This window comes from Haemaphysalis longicornis, unplaced genomic scaffold, assembly GCF_048455015.1.
Source record: "Haemaphysalis longicornis isolate Haplotype H1 unplaced genomic scaffold, Haemaphysalis longicornis Haplotype H1 scaffold_1, whole genome shotgun sequence".
In the NCBI taxonomy this organism is placed as follows: domain Eukaryota; kingdom Metazoa; phylum Arthropoda; class Arachnida; order Ixodida; family Ixodidae; genus Haemaphysalis; species Haemaphysalis longicornis.
In genome coordinates this window covers 326,328,478-326,349,251 of record NW_027526203.1, presented here as the reverse complement: position 1 = coordinate 326,349,251, position 20,774 = coordinate 326,328,478, and the positions used below count along the sequence as shown (strand labels likewise).

Genomic DNA, 20,774 nt, shown 5'->3' with positions numbered 1-20,774 from the left:
GGCTTTGTGGTGAACTACATGAACAGGTATTTTTACGTTTGTATGCCGGGTATCTATGTCTCAATTTATGAGTGACTACATTTGGGGCGCCGCGGACAACAGGCACACCACACACGATCCATGCGGCCCATTTCAACAAGAAGGGTTAAATATAATTTCGTGTATGCTCATGAATACCAATCAAGTTGACAACGTCCGCTTTCGCGCATGCGTTGGGCGGCATCGTAAATAATGCCCTTTCTTTTCGGATTATGAAGCACTGTCCTTACAGAAGTGTTAACCAGAAATCATCAGCCTCATTTCGCCCCCGTACTCATGACAGGACGTCATAGAAAAGCGACATGCTCAGCTGTTACTGAAGGCCGAGGCGTTGCGCCTCGCATGTTAGTCAGTTTAGGTAGCATTTTGGAAGTCACAACCTCAAAGCCAGCACCACTCCCCACATACACCGAAATTCTAGCTTACTACAAAAATGGCCGCCGCCCCCCTTCTCGGCCCCCCCCCCCCCCCCCCCCCCCCCGCGTCCCCAATTCACACGCGACGAAGAAACCACTTTCCGGCGCTTACAAACCAATCCATATCTCCATAACGCCATACTGAACGATATGTACCCCACCCAATACCCTGCCCGTTGGTCCCAGGGCTCGGAGCTGACAAGCTTAGGGCCGCCGGACCAGCGACGACTGGTGCCCGGATGGCAAGCAAGCACCAAGACATCTTGGACTAAGGAAGCCTCTCACGGAATGGACGCCCTAACAGCACCCCCTGCTAAGAAATACATAACATCTCTCTCTCTCTCTCTCTCTCTCTGTCTGTCTCTCTCTCAGAAGAGAAAAGGGCATTGTTCGTCGGCCCAACATGATTTACACCGACGTATTTTTGGTTCCGTAGCAAGTGCGCTACCATTTCGCTGTGGGTAAATTCCTGAAGAGGATGAAACAGCTCCTACTGATGTCTGTGCCACATATTATTACACTGCCGGGGACAACGCATTGGCGAAGAAAATAAAAACTCTGCTGTTACGTTTTGAACTTTTTCCACCAGACCTTCATAAGGAAGATAAACTAAGGAAGGTTAAAGGGACACTGAAGTGATATGTAAACATTGCGGGATTACTAGCGCAAATTGTAGTCCGGAGTCCCCAGGCCATGTTTCGACCACTCTAGGCGCGTTTACGCGATTTTATTTAGTAGAAAAACTAATTCGAAAATGCTGTCCTCCTCTCTTTACGCTCGCCCATTTTCTGTGGCGGTTTCGTGTGACGTCAGGAGGGGATGAGCTGGCAATTGGCTGGCTGCGCTACTGCACGGCTCCCCGGCCTTCAGACAGAGTCAGTCGGCCCAGCGTTTCGTCTGCCGGCCGCCGACGGGTCGTCGCAATTCGTTCGCTTAGTTGAAACGAAGCCAGGACACATTTGTGAATGGAAGAATGTGCCTTTCTTTACTTGGTTTGTTTGTACACTGTATCTAGCTCCAAGTCAAGGTCGCTTCACACAAGCGCACATGCGACGCTTCGCTGACTGGTACGCCAGTAGGAAAATATAAGGCCTCTTGAAGGCGGGAGAAGAGTCAGCGAAGTCAATATAGGTACTAAGGAAATAAAATCAACTGATATTTTTACCGTACAGCGTAAAACTAGGGCGCGGGAAGCACTTTTTTGCGCTGGGCGAAGAAGCACAGCGGTCAGCAGCACGACTACGCATCTGCGAACGCTTTTCCGTCTACGAAATGCAATTGCTAGACGTGAGACTGTGGAAACTCGGGCGACGCTTACTGCACGATCGCAGTACAACAAATAGTCACCTAAGCTACTTGAAATGCCAAAACTAAATAAAAATGTAAACTGGTTGTACAATATATACCCTATATTAGGACAGCCTGCGCGTCCCGTTCCGTGGCTTAGTGGTCTGAGGTGTAGGTATGTCGCCGCGAATGTTTTGCAAGTTACGAGGTCGAATCCCCGCAGGTACGTGCTTTTTTTTTTGTAAGTTAACTTTTTTGTTTTCCGCCGATGTTTTCTATATTGGGTTCACCTTTTTTTGGGCCGCCACGTGGATGGCTACACGAACTAGTTCACAAAACGCGCGCAGGCTGGCACTGGCGCGCTAGCGAGTTCTCGTTGGCGTGCTGTTGCCATAAGCACCAACTGCTTGCAGGCAGTGGGCACAGGCCAGAATGAACAGACTTTTGGCCTGGTGCGAACACGCTTTTTACGATACAGGCATGAGGGAGGCAAGCTCCAAATATGGGGGAAAAGCGCATGACATTTGGGCGGCTGCGGGTACGCGGAGGGCGTTCATGCACTGCGTAGGTCTCGGCTAGTGAATGCTACGACTACAAGCCGTCCTGGGAGGCTTATCTTGTGCATTTTACAGCCGACAACATGGCAGAAGCGCGGTACGATGATTACTGAGATATTGAGAATGCCCATCCAACAACGCCATTGGTTATGTTTTACAGAACCGAAACCGAAACTTGTGTGATTGCTAACCTTGGGCATCGTCCAATCACGGCGCCCCTCCTCTCAACGTCACAGCCTTAGTTGGTGCGGCCGCCGCAAACCGCGCATGGTAGTTTTTCTTCTTTCGCGCTTTGTAAAATAATTACCGATTTGTCAACCGGATAAACGATGAAAAGTGTGCTAATTTGAGCCAGTCTACGCAGTGCAAGCAAAAACGGGAGCTTGACAAATTCACTTCAGTGTCCCTTTAAGCCAGAGTGAAGACGGAACATAAATAAGAGAGGCGGGCCGACGACCCGCATGGCCAGGGCGGGCAGCGTGATGAGACAACGCGTGTAAGTACAACCGTTTTCCGTGCCGTTGCAGCCCCCGACCACGCATTGCGACTTCCATGGGCGCCTGTCTGCTTTCGAGATGCTAGAGCCACAGTGACAAAACCAGTTAATCTACGTTTATTTTATTTATTTATTTTATTTAAGAAATACTTCGGTCCATTAGCCCGAGCAGGAGGGGTACATATATACAATACACACACACACACACACACACACACACACACACACACACACACACACACACACACACACACACACACACACACACACACACACACACACACACACACAAAAAACCCCACAAAAAACATCTTGTGTACATTCTGCAAAATACGCAAAATGGGCCAAGACATCGGTAATATCAGTAAGTCAAACGCAAAACAAGAGGAACAACAATGTGTCAGAACATGAAGAAACGCAACAAAACGACCAGCAAAACGATTCATAGAAAAGCGGCTATGACGATTAAAACACGACAGGTATCCATTTTAAACACTGGGTTCAAGGCGCTCTCCTGATAGCAGATCTTCTACAGAAATGTTCCAATCGTTGACTGTTCGTGGGAAGAAGAAAAATTTGAACAAATCGGCCCGAGCAAAAACGGCGTGAGATAAAGCGTGTGAATGACGAGTTCGCCGCGTTGATAGAGGGGTTGCGAAGTGGGAGGGGTCAAGGCCGAGCTTGCGGTTAGTAAGAGAATAAAGAAACTTAAGGCGAATTGATCGATTGAAGACACGTTTGTTCCATTTTCTTCAGCTTGGGTGCTGCTATGGATCTAACTTTCATCGTGATTCCAAGGCTACAATCCCATGGTTTTGCATTGTTTTAGTAATTGAGGCATTTCTACCATATAATCAGTATATGAAGCGCACTGCACGTCTCTGAATTTTTCAAGTGAGTTAATGTCCTTTTTTGTATGGGGGTCCCAGACAACGCACGCGTATTCCAGCTTCGGGCGTAGGAGTGTGTTGTACGCTAACAGCTTGACCTGTGGCGGAGCTTCTCTAAGTTTATGCCTTAAAAGGCACAATTTGCGAAAAGCGGACGAAGCGGCATTAGCAATGTGCGTATTCCAGCTTAGGGTTTTTGTTAACGTTTATGCCAAGCTGTAATTTTTGTAATTCCGAGTTTTAATCTTAAACAACCAGACACATTTGATGGGCGACGAGGGTTTATGTGACATTTATTTAAGAATGGGTTGTAAATTAAACTCGTCTACTTGCAGGTGTCCAACCGGGACGCAGTCTCACAAACAGTAAAAGCGTGGATAACGCGGAGGTGTTTCGCAGAATTCACTGACGAGAAGCCACGCAGGTTTTGTTAAATTACACTTTAATAAATTGTTCGGGCTGAACACTGCAAAGTCACATTCGACGTCTCGCAGTAAACTTGACCCTGACGCCTCCGAATACTGAGCGTGGATGCAGGATGGGCTGCGGTGCGAGTATGAGCTGGTCTCGATGATCCAGAGATGTGATGACGTAATGCCTGAGAACTGTGGCCACCACGACTTTCTCCTCAGTCATGGCAAACTTTTGACCTGTGAAAAATAGGTATATTCACCTTAGCGTGCGTAACTTGCTTAGATTTCTTTTTCACACAGCACACGATTGATGCGCATGAGTCAATTGATTGTTTCCTACCAGTAGGAAACATGGAGCTGCGATAATGATTGTTCCTTGAAGGCGTACTAAACAAATTGGGGGAGTAGGCAGAGCCTAAGCTCTCACTTCAGAGCACTTCAGAGATAGCTGCTGCCCTTCGTCGCCTTCTTTCATAGACCCACCTCTTCGAAGGGAGGTAGGAGGAGGAGGAGGAGGAGGAAAAAACAATATTGAAACGCAACATTGAGCGTCGAGAACTTCCCGGGTCAGGTTCAGCAACGCCAACTGGTCCGTGAGCTGATCCGAGGCTAGCCAAGTTCGCCACGTTGAAGGAGGAGGGTTTAAAAGTGTTGGGATTGCATTGCAATGGGGCAGGACAAAATGGAGTGTTCTAAAAATTAGCGTATGGTTCGGGACAATTGGGACATGCTGGGGAGTGTCGGAGACAGTAGAAAAAGGAACGAGCAGGTGTAAGGAGGGTATTTAACTGTATGCGTCGAAGAAAGCGTAGTTTCGTGGTGGTTAGAGATTTGTCAGGAGCAGGAAGTGTACGAAGAGTTTCTCTGATGTTCTTGTAGTGAAGCTTTATTTCTTGTTTGTAGTAGAGAGTAGTGCCCCACGTCGATGGATAAGGCCAGGGAATCCCAGGCGCCCGGTGCAGAAGTTCGTGTGCGAGGCTATGCACTACCTCATTGCCTCGGATTCCAGCGTGACCAGGAATCCACCTCAGTGTGACAGTGTGGGGACGTAGCTTTGTTAAGGCTTTGCGTCGATCAAACTGTAGTTCTTCAGGAATCCTACTCATGTGAATGGCGCGGATAGCTTGCATTGAATCACTTTATATGGCATATGCTGAGGGGTTCGGGGATACTAAGGAGAGGTCCTGAATACTGGTGATTATTGGGAGGGTATCTAGAGTCGCTGTAGGTGGGGGATCAGTGAAAGGACCAAGGGTGTGTGTGACTACTTCACTGCCACTTGCGATGCAACTTGGTGAAGGATCCAGTGTCCTTGCTTTGTGCTAAAAATACGCGCCATTTGCCGGTCTTTATGTTGTTGTATAAGATCTCCCAGGGGCAAGAACATCCCCGTAGAGTATAGGCGCTGAGTGGACGTATTCACGGGAAGGTTGAGGCCGGTCTTATACAATGTATGAAGCGCAACCTGAATCTGATGTCTTCGTTGACAAGTCAGAGAGAGATAAGGAATTGTATACAGAATTTTACTTAGAGCTAAGGCATGTACGAGCTGCCTGACTTGACCCTCGTGTAGCCCCGCGTGCTTGTTGACAATGCGGCGCGCAAGATGCGTAATCTGATGGCAAACATTAACGGCTCTAGCCACATTAGCCTGATTAGATGACTCATGGATATGCAGTCCAAGAATTCGGCAGGATATTACGCGAGGGATGAAGTGACCTACCATTGTGAGAGTGATGAGGTGGTTGTGTTGGCGCTGATGGCGAGTTTTCTCAATGAGCAGCAATTCGGAGTTTTCAGGTGAGGGAGACAGGCCTACTGTGTCAAGATACCTAGTGACTGCATCGATACCTTGCTGCAAGGTGTCCTGCACTGACCCAGGAGACCCAGGTGTGCACCAAAGAGTAAGGTCGTCGGCGTAGAATGTATATTTGAGGTTCGGGATCGATGCTAGAATGCGAGACAGGGATGCCATTCCGAGGTTAAAAAGGGTAGTTGAGAGAACAGCACCCTGTGGAGTACCACGCCTGATGGGAAAATGATCGGAGACCGAATCAGGGATACGGAACTTGGCCGTGCGGTCACGCAAAAATGCAGCGATGTAACCATACAGCCCGTAGAGGCAAGAATATTTAAGAGAGGATCATGGGCAAGGTTATCCAAGGCTTTACGGACATCCAGGGCCACTATGGCCTGTACCTGGGAAAGAGGAGGCGGGTCAAAGTCGTGAGCTAGGAGGAAAAAGAGGTCATGGGTAGACACACCCTTGCGGAAACCAATTTGTTGAAGGGGAAAGAAATCCGTGGACTCAAAATAGGCCTCAAGTCGATTGAGAACCATCCTTTCCATGGTCTTTCCCAGACAAGAGGGCAGAGAGATTGGGTGGAGATTTTCAAGGGCAGATTTTTTGCCTGGCGTTGGTAGTAGGATTAGAAAGGACGGCTTCCAAGATGACAGGAGGGTGCCCTCTTCCCAGTGGCAGTTTATAATGTCCAGAAAGTGTTCCTTGTCCATGTCGGATAGGTTTAGTATAAGTGTATACTTAATCTGATCCTCACCTGGGGCCGACTTCGGCTTTAGTTGTTCTAGCGCCCACTCGAGATCCCAGAGGGTGAACGGCTCATCGAGTTCTGCATTAGAGGCGCCCATGTAGGGAGGATAAATGCTAGGTACGGGAGGAGGGATATAAAGGTCGCAGAGCTGGGTTGCTAAGGCTTCCGATGCCAGCAGGGAATGATGCTTCTCGAGAGTGGGAATAGGAGCCGGATGTGGCCCAAGAAGTTTTCTAAGTAGGTGCCAGGTTCTTTTCTGATCCAGGCTGCCGTTGATGGCGTTACAAATTTCATTCCATTGATTACTGGCAAGTGTAGCACAGTGCTCTTTGACTCTTTGACATGCTCCGTTAATACAAAGATGCAATCGGTGAGCTGACTATTATTTGATTGGGTGCGAAGGGCGCGCAAGAGTCGTTTTCCCCGTTTGCAGATACGGACAAGATAACGGTCTGGGTTGTCTGATGGGGCTGAAGTGAAGCATTCCTGCGTGGCTTGTCTTTTGAGCCTGTTTGAGTGCTTTAGTCCAGTTGTTGATATTCACATTCGTTTGAGAGGCGTCCCGAATATCGCGGAAGATTTTCCAGTTTGTCAGTGAAATTTTTACGTTTAGGCGATCGGATACAGGTAGGTATAGTGATTTGAATAATGTAATGACCGCTTAGTAGTCTTTCATCTGTAACATTCCAGGTGACATCTCGCGCTCCCCTCCTGCTCTGAGGTCTGGCATGGTCGACTGTTGATGTTTGTGACCCTCGCGAGTAATGGAATCACGGTTGTTATAAAATGTTATTTGAGCTCCGTTTAAAGTGTCGTTGAGTGTGCGGCCAGGTCGTAAGGTGCGTGGGTAACCCCAAATCACGTGCGGGGCATTCAAGTCCCTACTTATAATGAAGTCGCAGTCGCGATACAACCTTGAACTAAAGGGAATAAGCGGCTTGAAAAGTCAGTAATCTTACGGAGGATTATCAAAATTTAGGACAGACAACGGGCGAGAGTGTCCTGGGTACATAGTAAACGCAGTGAGATACGGCTGAAGACGGGAGAGGACATCGATGACCTCAAATGGGTGATCCTGGCGAATGTATGTGCTAACTAGAGGGACACTATCGCTGTCGTAAGCCGCGTGTAGGGTACGGTAGCCAGGAATGCCTTTAAGAGAACGCGATTCCTGTATGAGAATGACATGAGGTTGTGAAGGCACAGTCAAGAACCATTAAGAGGGTTCGATTGGTGTTAAGCTTTCCACTGTTCCACTGTACAATGTGAGTGTTGTTGTTCTCTACCATCGCTAAGATACGTTAGCCCGCATCTCTGGAGGGATGGAAGAGGATGCAGCAGGTTCTTCGGTGGATGTAGGTGGACGCGGACGTTTGACTTAATTGATGAGGAATTCCATGTGTTCATCATCCCGTAGAATATTATTAAGGAGAGTGTGCATGTGCTCGAATGCTTGGCGAATGGCAGAAATTTTTAAGGCCGTCAACTTGAAACAAATTTCACAGGAGGGAGAGATTTTCCCTGTGAGGGCTTGGAGTGATTCCTTTCAGCTTAACGGAAAACGTTTACTTTTTAGGACCATGTTAATGTGCTTTAATGTGTCTTTTAAAGGGGCATGCAGACAAAACACAAGTTTGGTTCATTCGAAAGATTTCCTCGTTCGAATCATACGGCCACCACTTTTAACGTAAACTTCGGTCAAATAAGCTGTATAATAAGGGAAAAATTGGCTCCAAACTACGCCTTGAAGGTGGTTGGAAAGCAAAGCTTTAAACGGCACCCACAACAATTTCCCATGAGGCGTCATTTGAATTTGCACGTGGCTCTACAAAGAGTGAAACCAGAGATTCTGCCAGCCGTTACGTGGAATTCGCGGGGGCGGAGACCCGAACGCATCAGCAGCGTCGGCCACGGCCGGGCTAGGGCAGCGGATGCCGCCGCTGTTGCCCGGCCGTGAGTCGGGCGAAAGAAAACAGAGAGGAGCGGCTTGCGAAGGGCGAGACAGCGGAAACTAGCCATCCTGATGTGCTAGGTTAAGTCTGCAGCACCACGCGCCACAAGCGCTGACCCCGAAACAATTCGGCATGTGAGCTTGGTGATTCCCATTTATAGTGATTTAAACTAGTTAGTTTAGTAAGCTTGAGAATTGCGAGAAGGCTGAGGGAACTTTTATTATCGCTTTTTATCAGAACCAGTTGCTACTTTTGCCTTTTGTAATACCTCTTAAAACACAACCGAATTGGTATTCACCAATTTAGTAAACGGAGTCCCATTCGTGCAAGCAGTGCGCAAAAGGTAGCGTTTCTCTAGCGGCTAGATGTCTGTATGTGGTTTGTACATTTTGTTTTCCCGCCCTGCAAAGCAATCCTTAACGTGTGATTGCCGTACGACCACTGAAATCCGTCGGGTGCGGGTTACCCTGGAGGTATCTGTCGAACAACTTGATCAAGCCGTGCGAAGGCAGCGCGCAATAGACGCGAGGCTGCGCCAAAACAGGCCCAAAACAACCGTCGCGAAGGCAGACGACAAAGCCGGACCTCCAATGCCGCCGTCGGCGAGCAGGCACTTCCGGGAAGGGAACGCTAAGCAAACCCTCCGCTACCCGCCCCCCCCCCCCCCCCCCCCCCCCCCCCCCGCCGCCGCCCCTCTGCAGCGTTAAGAGTTTCTTGTTCCGCACGCCACGAAAATAACCGTTGGCTGGTACAGCTAGAAAGCTTCGCTTTCGACTCGTATGTCATCATATGCCCAGCCGTGCAATTGACTGAGGCCGGCAACAGCAAGTGAAAGTTAGGAAGCGGTTAGAAGCTTGCAGAACGAGCTATTTTCGCTCAGGTGTAATGCATATTCATTTATTAGCAGTAAGAATGGTTTGGGAAACAAGCGAAGTTACGAAAGTACACGTAATCATCGAAGTCCCAGTGTACTGCTGTTGGTACTGGGCGCACTATGCTTGTTATAGCTGCACAGCTGTGCGGCGCTTTTGGTTTGTCTCATACTACACAGGCCGATTGGCGTAAGCGATATTGTCTTACGTGACCCTATTTGTCGAACATACCCCATGTTTCGCGAAACGATTACTAGCTACCGTAACAAAAACAAGCCAGGGGAAAATACGATCAAAAACAAAGCATAACCAGACAGCGGCCTTGCGCAGTATGGTGGCGCCTTCTAGGAAGACCGAAAGTAAACAAGGCTCCGTAGTCTGCTGCAAACTCAACAGCGCACTTGAAGTTCGCTTGAAGACACGTCCTTGTGACGTCATGACAAAAGTCGCAAAACACTATTTGGTGGGTAAATCAAAATTTGAACTTAAATGGATTAGTTTCTCAGTGAATAAAGAATCCCTTGTTGCCGGAAAAATGCTGGGGGCAATAAAACCCCCAAATCTTTTGAATAAAACAAACGTATTTTGTCTGCATGGCCCCGTTAAGATACATTACAAAACGGAGATGGAACTGCGAAGTTATAGTGTTTGGTTGTTGAGGCTGTCGTCGCTTATTTATTTATTTATTAATTTCACCGATCTTGCAGATGTAACAGAACATTTCAGAAACTTTACTTGTATATGAGTACCTTCATAAGACCATAAATTACTGAAGTGGATTGCCGGTTGATGAATATGCCACACGCCTTTCAAAGTTTCCAGTTATCTGCAGTGAATCTAAGAGCCATCTTCTACTATTTACAACATAAAGTGAACGGAACGGCTTAAAAACAAATGACGTTTTTATACCGCTGCTTAGAATAAATCCCCTTGACTAGGTGCTCTGTATCTGCTCTGAATAGAAATCAACAATCTGCACTGCTAAAAAAAACTGCCGAATCTTTTCATATTTTCCACTGTGCGGACCATTGTCATAACCTTTTTCTTCTCTCGTGAGATGTGAATTTCGCCTCTTTTGTGTGGCTCAGCATGGACTCCAGGGTAGATTATCGTCATGGGTTCCCCCTGCCACATTTGTTGTTTATTTTGTAGGTGCGAGCAATATCTGTGAGCAGGATAGTTTGGGCACTTTGAAGACTCCCAGTTCATCAAAGCTATTCCGGAATCATCCCTTATGGCGAGTATGATAGCTGTAGTAGAGGACTGTCTTAATTTATAATGTTGCATTTGGAATATTTGCACGGTATCAAGAGCGAGAAATTCTCTAACGTAGATTTAATTACCACTAAGAACCTAAGAGCCGGAAAGTGAAACCGGTGAAGATTTAAAAATGGGCGGACTTTTAACGTTTGCCATAAAGGAAAAAAAATTTAACCAAGAGTCCGAGATTGCAGTAAATCCTCCAAATAAAACTGAAAGTTGGAAAGCGATTTTTCGGTTACGTGGCTTCAAACGAAATATTTTTCTACGCGCAAGACCTGAAATTTGTGCTTCAAATTTTCTCCTTTGAAAAACTTTGCGCCATCAAACGACTGAAATTCTCAGATGGCTTATATTTCCGAAATTTGTGACACCGCGACAGAAAGTTCATTTATATTTTAAGTTGTGTATAACTAAACAACAGAGAGCCGTATTGGCTGTGATGGCGGTTTGCGTATGGCTTTCGAGTGCAGTGTGGGGAAGGTGGATCACGGCATTGTTTCGGTTTTCTGAAACTTTCGTTTGAGTAAATATAAAATTTTTTTTTCCGAAATGAGTCAAGAAATCTGCAGTTCTTTTTAAGCATTTTGCATTATTTCTTGACGCGACATAGAAAACTTGTCACGAAATCTTGTTGAGAAAGCCCCGAGGTGCTACGCTGTAGGAAGAGGCATTTGCTAGCGTGCTAATGGTAAAACGCACGACAGCCTTAGTGCGGTTGTCACCTCCGCTGAAATGTACCGCTTGTCCTGCTCGCTGTCGTATCGCAACAAATGGCAGTAAGAAACGAAGATAGCTCTCCCTTTCAGCCTCTGCGATCGTTTGGCTGCACTTGCGGCTGCACTTGTGGCTGCACTTGGCTGCACTTCACCGAAATCGAACGCAGAAACACGTAGCTTACCGCCTGGGCAAGTGAGGTAGCCTCTTTGGTACAAGCTTCAGCGCACAAGCTTCAGCCTATAAATATATAGGCTGAAGCTTGTGCGCTGTTAAAAGAACATAAGTTCAACAAAAATTATTCCTCATTCCTATTCATTAACCTTACTCTTGCTTTCAGGCAAACGTCTGAGAACTCTTCCCAATACTGTTCCACTATTGCTTATTTGTGAACTCACATATTGCAAGTAGTTGGAATAAATATATAGTGGGGTGATGCCGTATTCAGGCCCCTGGCGTTTTACGTGGTAGTAAAGAATTTTTACTACCGAAATATGTATGTGGTGCTCGTCCCGAAAATCGAAAACAAAAACGCGTACGCTTACCGCATGTGCAAGTGGGCCAGCCTCTTTGGCAATATTTATTGGATGAAGCTTAGGTGTTGCTAAAAAACATGTGTTCAGCAGAACTCATTTCACATTCCTGTTCAATATTCTTACTATTTTTTTTCAGGCGAACGTCTAAACAACCTTCCCCAATCCTGTTCCACCATTTGTTTTTCTTCTTCGATCTCCTGTTTGAACCAGCACCGACAAATAAATTTTATCGGAAGTGCTGTTTTAACGATCGTAAGCTCTTGCAGGCTTACGAACAGGCCCTCCCTGTTGTTTACTTCGCTTTCAAGGAGCAATCACGGAAGGTTGTTTATACGTTTCCCTGAAAACAAGAGTGAGATTATTGGAGAATAATGTGGAATAAGTTTTGTTGAGCCCATGTTTTTTTAGCAACACACACGCTTCAGCTAATAAATATTACCAAAGAGGCTACCTCACTTGCACAGCGGTAAGCGTGCGTGTTTCTGATTTTGATTTTGGGGAAGTATTCCCACAAGTACAGCCGAACGATTGTGGAGGGCGAACACCGCCTGTGCAATTGAGGTAGCCTTTTTGGTAATATTTATTGGCTGAAGCTGGTGTGGTGTTTAAAAAAATGCGTTCAACAAAACGTATGCTGCATTCCTATCCAATAGTCTTACTTTTGTTTTCAGGCAAACGTCTAAACGAGCTTCCCTAATTCTGATCCACCATGTGCGGATATTGGCTACGACGATTTTACACTTCAGTGCTATTTTAAAATTACCAAGCCAGTGTGGCGAGCCAGGTGGAGACCGGAATAAATTATTTTTGATCCCCATTGCTGTTCTTTCCAAGTTTAGCACAACTATTAGGAGAAGAAACCAGCAAGATTGCATACGTGCATTGGTCACTACTTTCCGTCTTGTAGCAAACACGCATGCAACCACCTTTTTCTCTAAAGTTTAGTTGTAACATGCAACTATTATAAATGTCTCAACCTGTCATAGGGGCCGAAATAAGAAGCCTAGTTTTCAGTTCTTTACCTACATTTGTTTTTTACAAATTATTTCTAGACCTGCGTAACGCATGCTTTAAAATTGCTCTTGCCAAGCGGTACTAAGGTAGAAAAAAAAGGCCGATTGGCTTTTGAAGCCATTAGTTAAACTTCAAACCATTCGTAAAAAACACATTTGGGAGACAAGATGCCATGTTTAGCTTACAAAAATAAGGGAAAGCTAGAGAGTCTATATTTTTCCTCCGTAAATGTTAAGCTATCGCTAAAAAGTGAAGCCAGCAAAAATAAACACTCGAGCCACCCTTCACTGTTTGAATTAACCACAAGTAAACATATCATGGTTTAGAATAGAAATGCAGGCTTGTTGGTGCTTCGGATACAGGTGGGGAACGACTACTCTTTAGGATACGCGGGAAGTGAGACGAGCAAGGAGATCATCTGAATAACAGCTCAAAAGCTCATGTTGCGCGTTGAGTTAAAGTGGAAGCTCGGACAGTTTTGTGTTTACCGACGCAGTTCCTTGGTCCGGCCGAGAATGGCAGAAAAGCGTACGGATGCCTTCCTTTGGATTTTTCTGGCAAAAACCTTTCTGGATCGAAGACATCCGGATTGGGGAAGTACGTGGGGTCCTTGTGAAGCATTTGACCAAGAATGACGCACGTGCTTCCACGTGGCACGGTGTATTTCCCTGTGGAGAAAATAAAAAAAAAGCACAGGCGTCAGAACTTCATGAAAAAAAAAAATCAGGTTAGTCATAACACGTGATTGAGATTAAAGTATTTTATAAGCGAAGCGCGCTTTGGTAAACCCTCCGAAGTTATTTGAAATAGCTTAGTGAAAGGCTCAATCTGAAATTTTGGAGAAGCTTACAGCCCGCCGGCCTTAAAGGGTTTTTTGGGGGTAATGTATCGAAAAAACGAAAGAGGGCTAGGAATAAGTGTTATTGTGCAATACTAAGAAAAAGTTCCATGACATTTCTCCACCATATTAAAAAATAACCTAACGCGATTCTGCATGAATGCAACTTAATGGAGAGTCTATGCTCCCAGAAAGCAGTTGCATTTTAGTGGGCGAATGATTACGTTCATTAATGATGGAGGTCTGTTGCCAAGGGTTGGCTTAGGGTGAAATTCAGATGGGAAGACACATACAAAAAATAAAGCTGAGAGGACATAGTAATTGTTCATGGGCTGTACTGATGCTGGCTGCCAGCACAGCTTCAATATTAAAAGAAAATGTGGGGGTTTTGCGCGCCGAAGGAAAACAAAGGCTGTGAGGCGCGCTGGAATGGAGGGCTCCAGAATTATTTCGCCACTTGGGAATATTTAACCTGCGCGGAAATCTCTACTCAAGCGTTTTCATTTTGCGTCTCGATCAGAAAAACAGCCAGTGCAGCCACGATCGAACCCGTCTCTTTGGTCTCACCAGCACCACGCCTTAGCCATTGAGCAAACAGTGGCGGGTACGGCTCCAGTGTTAGCAATGGCACTAGTTGCCTGTATATGTGGCACTGTTCCCAAGGTTCACAAGGTTGCCATCTCATGCCCAAACCCATGGAAAAAATTAATACGACTCGATCGGCCACTCTACAACTTTGTTCAGACCATTTTGGGGAGAAAAGTTGCTTACCCTTTCAAGGGCGCGTAGATCACTCTTAAAGGGACACTGAAGTGATTTGTAAACATTGCGGGATTACTAGCGCAAATTGTAGTTCGGAGTCCGTAGGCCTTGTTTCGACCACTCTGGCCTCGTTTACGCGAATTTATTGAGTAGAAAAACTAATTCGAAAATGCTGTCCTCCTCTCTTTACGCTCGCCCATTTTCTGTGGCGTTTTCGTGTGACGTCAGCAGGAGATGAGCTGGAAAATGGCTCCGCTACTGCACGGTTCGCCGACCAGCCGACCTACCGATCGAGTCAGTCGGCCCAGCGTTTCGTCCGCCGGCCGCCGACGGGTCGTCGCTATTCGCTCGCTCAATTTAAACTAAGCCACAACACCTTTGTGAATGAAAGAATGCGCCTTTTTTTACTTTGTTAGTTTGTAAACTGTGTCAAACTCAGTGTCCGGGTCGCTCCACACAAGCGCTGCACAAGTGCACATGCGACGCCTCGCTGACTTTACGCTAGTAGGAAAATCTAAGGCCAATTGAAGGCGGGAGAAGAGTCAGCGAAGTCAATATAGGTACTATGAAAATAAAATCAACTGAAACTTTTACCGTACAGCGCAAAACTAGGGAGCAGGAAGCATTTTTTGCGCTGGGTAAACAAGCACAGCGGTCAGCAGCACGACCGCACGTCTGCGAACGCTTTTCCGTCAAAGAAATGCAATTGCTAGACGTGAGATATTGTGGAAGTTTGGGGGACGCTTACTGCTGGAGCGATATACAACAAATAGCCACATAAAGTACTTGAAATGCTTAAAATAAATAAAAGTGTAAACTCATTATACATTATAGACCTTATGTATCGATCCCGGTCAGTGCCGGCTCGTGGCCTAGTGGTTTGAGGCGCTGGATAATTGTTTTGAAAGTCGCACGTTCGAATCCCCAAGAGTACATGTTTTTTTTTTTTAAGTTGATTTTTTCTATATGCGGCCGATGTTTTCTGGACTGAGTTCACCCTTTTTGGGCCGTAACGTTCACTGCTCCACGAGCGAGATCGCAGAACGCGCGCATACTGGCAATGACGCGCTAGCGAGTTCTCGTTGGTGTGCTGTTGCCACAAGCACCGACTGCTTGCGGGCAGTGGGCCCAGGCCTCAATCAGCACACCCTTGGCCTGGTGCGAACTAGCTTTTTACGAACAGGCATGCGTGAGGCAAGCTCCGAATATGCGGGAAAAGCGCATGGAATTTGAGAGTCTGCGGTGACGCGGAGGGCGTTCATCCACTGCGTAGGCCTCGTCTAGTGATTTCTACGATTCTAAGCCGCCCTGGGAGGTTTATCTTAGACATTTGACAGCCGACAACATGGCAGAAGCGCGGTACGGCGATTACTGAGATATCGAGAATGGCCATCCAACAACGCCATCGGATGTCAAGCATATTGTTTTACAGAACCGAAACCGAAACTTGTTTGATTGCTAACCTTAAGCATCGTCCAATCACGGTGCCCCCCCCCTCCTGACGTCACAGCCTTTAGTTGGTGCGGCCGCCGCAAACCGCGCATGGTAGTTTTTCTTCTTTCGCGCTTTGTAAAATAATTACCGGTTTGTCAACCGGATAAACGATGAATAGTGTGTTAATTTGAGCCAGTCTACACAGTGCAAGCAAAAACGGGAGCTTGACAAATTCACTTCAGTGTCCCTTTAAAGGGACATTGAAGTGATTTGTAAACATTGCGGGATTACTAGCAGAAATTTTAGTCTAAAATCTTTAGGCCATGTTTCGACCACTATCGCTGCGTTTACGCGACTTTATTCAGTAGAAAAATGAATTAAAAAATGCTGTCCTCTTCTCTGAATCCTCCTTGCCAATTTCTATGACGTTTTGCATGGCGTAAAAAAGATGGCTTGGCTTGGCTGTGCTACTGCCCGGCTCGCCGACCCTCCGACAGAATCAGTCGGGCAGGCGTTTAGTCGGCCGGCCGCCAGCGGGTCTTCGTAATTCGTTCGCTCAGTTGAAACTAAGCCACGACAGGATTTCCGCCTGGAGGAATGTGCTTTTACTTTGTTAGTTTGTAGACTCTATCAAGCTCTAAGTCCAAGTAGCTTCAAACAAGCGCACATGTATACGCTTCGTTGACTGGTAGCTAGTAGAAAAATTTAAGGCCAATTGAAGGCGGGAGAAGAGTAATCGAAGTTTATAGGTACTAAGGAAATAAAATCCAGCGAAACTTTACCGTACAGCGTAAAACCAGGGTGCAGGACGCACTTTTTTGCGCTGAGTGAACAAGCACAGAGGTCAAAAGCCCGACCACACATCTCGGAACGCTTTTCCGTCGAAGAAATGCAGTCGCTAGACATGAGATATTGTGGAAATTTACGCTTACTGCATGAGCGCTATACAAGAAAGTCTCTAAGCTGCTTGAAATAATAAAGCTAAATAAAAATTTCAACTGGCTCTGCATTATATACTTTATAATTTCCGACGCTGGCAGCGCTGGCTCGTGGCTGAGTCGCCTGGAGCGCTAAGTATGTTTTTTTTTAAGTCGCAAGTTCGAATCCCCAAGACTTCATGCTTTTTTTGAAGTTGATTTCTTTGCTTTTGGCCGGTGTTTTCGATATTGAATTCACCATTTTTGCGCTGCAACGTTCATTGCTGTACGAGCGAGTTCGTAGAACGCGCGCAGACGGACACTGACCGGCTAGCGAGTTCTCGTTGGCGTGCTTTTGCCATAAGCACCGACTGCTTGCGGGAAGTAGGCGCAGCCCCGGATCAGACGACCCTTGGAGTGTGGCGAACACGCTTTTTACGATACAGGAATTGGCCGGGCAAGCTACAAAGGGGGGGGGGGGGGGGGGGGGGGGGTAAGCGCATTGAATTTGAGCGTTTGCGTTAACGCGGAAGGCGTTCATCCACTGCTTACGCCTCGGCTAGTTATTGCTAAGATTCCAAGCCATGGTGGTAGCCTGATCAGAGGAATTTTACAGCCTACAACAAGGCAGAAGCACGGTATGCCGATTACTGAGATATCGAGAAGGCCCATTCAACGATAACATCGGATGCCAAGCATGTTATTTTACAGAATCGAAACCTAAACTTGTTTGAATTGTAATTTCGTACATCGTGCAATCACGTAGCATGTCGTATGGACGTCACTGCTGTTAGTCGGTGCGGCCGCCGCAAAGCACGCATGGTAGTTTTTCTTCTTTCAGGCTTTACAGACTACACACCGCCTTATCGCCCGCATAAACGATGACAAGTGTGCTTATTTGAGCTAGTCTACGCAATGCAAGCAAAAAAGCAGCAAAACACACTTGTTATGGCGCAAAGAAAACATCCCCCTCGCGAGGGGCATGATCAAATGCAGAGCATTTCCGCGGGGGGCGCGCCTGCAAGTCGTATGGATTACGTATTGGTTGTTGTTGTTGTACTTGTTGTCTTCCAGCGTAGACATTGTCGATGAAGTCGATGGTGAAACGTGAAACGTGCCGTGAACCCCCTGCCACGGCCATGACGCAACGTGGAGCGGCTATGACGCAACACAATCCAACACAATCCACTTTAATCCAATCAAATCCAAATCCAAACCAATCCAATCCAAGCCAAGCCAAGCCAAGCCAAGCCAATCCAATCCAATCCAATCCAATCCAATATCCCCTCGCGAGAGTGTTATAGCGCCGAAATCGCGCCACCACACGAACGCGTGATGTTGACGTCACGATCACGCCACAGATGTTAGCGACCGGAGCGCGCGCGAACGACATATGTGGTTTAAGCGCGAACCGACCGCGGCGAGTGAGCGCGATGCGAGCGCCCCCACCTGTTCTTGCGCGCGAACCGACTTGCTCAGCGCGAACCCAACGCGGCGAGAGAGGGTGTTGCGCACGTTCCCACCTGTTGTGCGCCCGAACCGAACGCGGCGAGAGAGGGTGTTGCGAGCGGAGAGAAGGCGAGGAGGACGCGGGGGAGAGGGCGCACCTGTGGCCGACGGTTGAATGAGTCAAGGATATAAGGCGCGTTCGTAACGTTCCATTCTGTGTCGGCTTTGTGGCGCAGTGGGTACAGCACCATGTACCTTGCGTTCCGCCCGCAGAGTCGTGGGATCGAAACCTGGCGCCGGTAAGTATTATTTTTTTATATAGTGTAGGGGGAGCGATGAGGACTACGGACGTCAACGCGGGTGACATCGTGAGTTACTGAAATGCTCTGCATTTAAAACAGGAGCTTGACAACTTCACTTCAGTGTCCCTCTAATGTAATCGCTCTCGGTAAGCTCAACGTAAAAGTTTTGGAGGGAAAACTCTACTGCGCTTTGTCTCGTAACGTCATCACGTCGCAATGACCTTGAGCCGCCGCCGGAGCGCATGTGTGGCAGGTGTCAGGTCACCCCACGTGATCCGCTGCGGAGTTCCGGGGTAGCTGCTCTCGCTCAAGGCCGCCTGTATAACATTGCCTGGAAGTCACTCGTTTTCCAAAGGGAGCAGTACGGACGCCTGGGGCATGTGCGCTGGCGTGCGCCACACCACGGACGAGCGGAGAAACTAGGCGTATTAGAGGCCCTAAATGCGGAGGTGTAGGACGACCGCATTGGGAGGGTTGGACAAACCGTTTAAATAGTTTCCGTGAAGTGCGCTGCGCCGCGAACACTAGCAAGAGAGATCAACAAAATTGTGGCGGTTTCGCACAGCCAGTCGCACAGCTGCCCACAATACGTCAAAGGTTGTAGTGCGGGAAATGAGCTAGTGGGTCGTATGGCCATTCTCTTGTTTTCTAATTATAGAGCTTATTTCAGTGAAGTTAGCGTTAAAAGTGTCATCCCTGCTATTCTAAAAAGGCAATCTTTCGAATGAAGCAAACTTTCATTTTTAACTGTTTGCATTTTTCATTTGCCGAGTGTCATAGCTACCTTAAATCTTCCTAAAGGCTTTGTTATTAGTTACGGGGTATTAAAAAAATAAGTACGTCGTGTATCGCAGCTAAATAGGTACGACAAGAAAATACGAAAAAAATTGCTGCTTCACTTTTCGGCGTAGCAGGCTGCAAATGCAGAAAATTAAACGAACCGAGTGTCGCGACAAATGTTCGCAGAAAGGGTGCGTGGCAGCCTCAAAACAACTAGGTCCTTTTATTTTTTGGTCACTGGCACTCACCAATGTGTATGTCCTCTTCTAATTCTCTTCCATAGATTGGAAGTATGGTGAAGATTCTTTGAGACTCCTGCAAGAAAAACTGTAAACTGTATTGCGCTTGCTTTTTAAATAATCATTGGTTGTTCAACCCACTGATCTCTCATAGAGCCACCCCGTCACATTGTGAGTCCGTGTCGTTGCACACCAATGCAACATGCATTGTTGCTATTATTGTAATTAAATAACATGCAATTTTAACTTGTATGGAAAACAGGTAATTGTATAACATAACAGCGATGACTAACTCGTCAGGCTTATCAAATTTCAACCTCTTGAAAACCCTATTTTCGTATAGTCTGCTTAAAAAGAAAGCAACATGCAAAATACAACAGCTGAAATACGTGAGTGGACTCAAAATCGGCGATTTTGAAACCGAAACCGAGGAGAGCGCGACCATTGTAGTGACGTTGCAGCCGTCCAGCGAGCGGCCGGTCGGTCACCAGCTCGGGAGAAAGTCTGCGCGCAAGCTCTAGGCGCGCACGGGGCAACATAGCTCGACCGGTCATCAGCTGCGTGGATGGTCAGAGGAAGAAGCCCCAGTCGGCTGGAACGTCATAGGTGCGTCCTTGGCCTCCGCGATCGGCTGCCGGCGGCACCGCCGGCAGCCGATCGCGGAGGCCACGGTGCGTCATGGCTGTTTACGCGATCCGCCGGCAGGTGCAGCGTGGCCTGCGGCGGAGCTTTTTTAAACGCTTCTGACTGATTAGCGATGCCTTTCACGGGGCTACCACTAGTGTCCCAGCTTATTTGGGAGTACTTACTACGCATTAAAAATTAATTTGGTCGAGGTGAAATTTGAGTGCAGTTGGCCTTTAATGCGAAACCTTAAGTGGATCGTTAAGCGAAAAATAAAGCCGCCGTGCTAGAAACCCGCAAGATAACTTGTCATTGGCTCGCAGAAACGCGGCTGCTAAGTTCCCCTTGGCGGCCAATAAATTTACATTGAATAAGAAGGAAGTGCGGTGTAATATTCAACGCTCTGCGGGTTCGTTATGCTCCGCCCC

The 20,774-nt window shown here is 47.1% G+C and overlaps 1 protein-coding gene across 2 annotated transcripts in view; it reads right to left on the bottom strand.

Annotated features, from left to right (window-relative positions):
* Positions 1 to 3,075: 3,075 nt before the first annotated feature.
* The window catches only part of LOC144151789 (cytochrome P450 4V2-like), a 64,188-nt gene continuing 46,489 nt past the window's right edge, over positions 3,076 to 20,774 (bottom strand). For both annotated transcript variants that reach the window (XM_077682927.1, XM_077682933.1), the window contains exons 9-11: positions 19,732 to 19,798; positions 13,490 to 13,669; positions 3,076 to 4,335 (exon numbers count right to left, since the gene is read on the bottom strand). In XM_077682927.1, the coding sequence (XP_077539053.1) occupies positions 4,160 to 4,335; positions 13,490 to 13,669; positions 19,732 to 19,798 (423 nt within the window). In that variant the 3' untranslated portion in view covers positions 3,076 to 4,159. The remainder of the gene's footprint in view (positions 4,336 to 13,489; positions 13,670 to 19,731; positions 19,799 to 20,774) is intronic.